This window comes from Rutidosis leptorrhynchoides, chromosome 6, assembly GCF_046630445.1.
Source record: "Rutidosis leptorrhynchoides isolate AG116_Rl617_1_P2 chromosome 6, CSIRO_AGI_Rlap_v1, whole genome shotgun sequence".
Lineage (NCBI taxonomy): Eukaryota > Viridiplantae > Streptophyta > Magnoliopsida > Asterales > Asteraceae > Rutidosis > Rutidosis leptorrhynchoides.
This window is the reverse complement of record NC_092338.1, coordinates 188,884,957-188,887,107: the sequence shown is the minus strand read 5'-3', so window position 1 is coordinate 188,887,107 and position 2,151 is coordinate 188,884,957. Positions and strand designations below refer to the sequence as shown.

At 41.1% G+C, this 2,151-nt stretch overlaps 1 protein-coding gene across 1 annotated transcript; it reads right to left on the bottom strand.

Annotated features, from left to right (window-relative positions):
• Positions 1-1,246: 1,246 nt before the first annotated feature.
• LOC139854312 (uncharacterized) lies at positions 1,247-1,912 on the bottom strand. Its single transcript, XM_071843623.1, has one exon. It carries the CDS (start codon positions 1,910-1,912, stop codon positions 1,247-1,249), a length of 666 nt encoding a protein of 221 aa, XP_071699724.1.
• Between the last annotated feature and the right edge of the window lie 239 nt (positions 1,913-2,151).

Sequence of the window (2,151 nt, the reverse complement as noted above, 5' to 3'; positions counted from 1 at the left end):
CAATTTGGTCATAGGGCGGGCGATTTTTGAAAAATCTTTTATGAACCGACGAAAAAATCCCGCGTGCCCAAGAAAACTTCCGATTGCTTTCACCTCCGATGGTCTAGTTAAGTCTTTTATCATGCTAATTTTAGCTTTGTCTACCTTGATTCTCACCTTAGAAATTTCGTGTCCCAAAACTACCCCCTCGTTGACCATGAAGTGACATTTCTCCTAATTTAGAACCAAATTTGTATTTTCACAACGAGTTAGCATTTTATCAAGATTTTTAAGATAATGGTCAAACGAGTCCCCGAACACTGAAAAATCATGTATGAACACCTCCATAGTGTCCTTAACCATATCGAAGAAGATAGAAAGCATGCATCTTGGGAATGTCCCAGGGGCATTAAACAACCCGAAGGGCATTCTCCGATAAGAAAATGTACCATAGGTACATGTAAAGATCATCTTTTCTTGATCCTCGGGGTCTATCTGGATGTGGAAGTATCCCGAAAACCCGTCAAGAAAGCAGTAGAACTCTCTCCCGGCTAGACGTTCGATCATTTGATCGATGTATGGTAGTGGGAAATGGTCTTTTCTTGTTGCATCGTTTAGACGCCTATAGTCAATGCATACCCGCCATCCCGTGATGGTTCGGGTTGGGACAAGTTCATTTTTTCATTTAAGATCACCGTGGTCCCACCCTTTTTGGGCACCACTTGAATGGAACTCACCCATGGAGAGTCGGATATTGGGTAGATAAGGCATGCGTCTAACAATTTAATCACTTCCTTTTTGTCAACCTCCTTCATTTTTGGGTTAAATCTTCGTTGTCTTTGGACAACCGGTTTAAAATTCTCTTCCATGAGGATTTTGTGTGTACAATATGATGGATTGATCCCCGGGATGTCTGTGGTCTTCCATGATATGGCCTTATGGTGAGACTTAAGAAGTGAGACAAGCCTTGTCTTTTGGTCTTGGGTGAGTCTCGAAGAGATAATCATCGAAAGTTGGCTTGCTTCCTTAAGATAAGCATATTCAAGATGCTCGGGGAGCTCTTTAAGCTCAAGAGTGGGAGGTTCTTCCCATGACGACTTGATTCAAAATCTATCTTCATGAGAGATAGATTCAAATGACTCTTCCCGAGTGGTCTCATTTTCACTTTCAAATTCATCAACATTAACATTCATCAATTCCCTAAAATCGGCCTCTAAATCCACAATTTCATTATAACAAAGTTGGTTGAACCCCGTGGTATCAACCTTTAAAGCTTTTCAAGTTCGTCATACACATAAAGGTCAATATGGTTAAAATCATAGAACTCATTATCATCGGTGTTACTTGGTTGCTTCATAGCTTCCCGGATATTGATAGTTACACGCTCTTCACCACCTCCAATGTTGAGTTGATTGCGTTGTACCAAGATGATGGTGTCGGCGGTCGCTAAAAACGATATTCCTAAGATGAGGGGAACTTGAAGGTCCTCCTTCATTTCCATGATAACAAAATCAACCGGGAACACCAAGGTGTCAATGCTAACCAAGATGTCCTCGGCGATGCCAATAGCGGTATCAAACCAATGGTTGGACAATCTTATCCTAATTTGGGTCGGTTTAAGAGGTCCAAGGCCAAGTCTCTCGTAAAGTGAGTGGGCCATTAGGTTAATGCTTGCACCCAAATCGGCAAGTGCATTAAACACTTCCGAGTCACCAAACTTGCAAGGGAAAACAAATTTTCCCGGATCTCCTAACTTTTTAGGAATCCTTGGCCTTGATTGAAGAATCTTATTGCACTCCTCCTCAATAAAGAAAGATGTTTCATCATGATATTTACCCCTTTGAGAAATTAGCTCCTTGATGAACCGGCCGTAGTTTGGCAATACTTTAAGCATATCGGTGATTGGCAAGTTGACCGAGACATTTTTCATCATATCTTGAAACTTTTTGTATTGAGCCACCAACTTGTCCTTCTTTAAAGCCTTTAGATATGGCACCGGTCTTGTAGTCTTCAAAGGCTCATTACCCTTTTTCTTACTGATCTCATCATCACCCGTACCCTCGGTTGAGTTGACCTTTTATCTACCATTCTCCTTACTAACCCCGGTTTTGTTGATTTTAGTTGTGTTGTCTGTTATTGTTGTAATTATTGTTGTAACGGTCAGCTCATCAA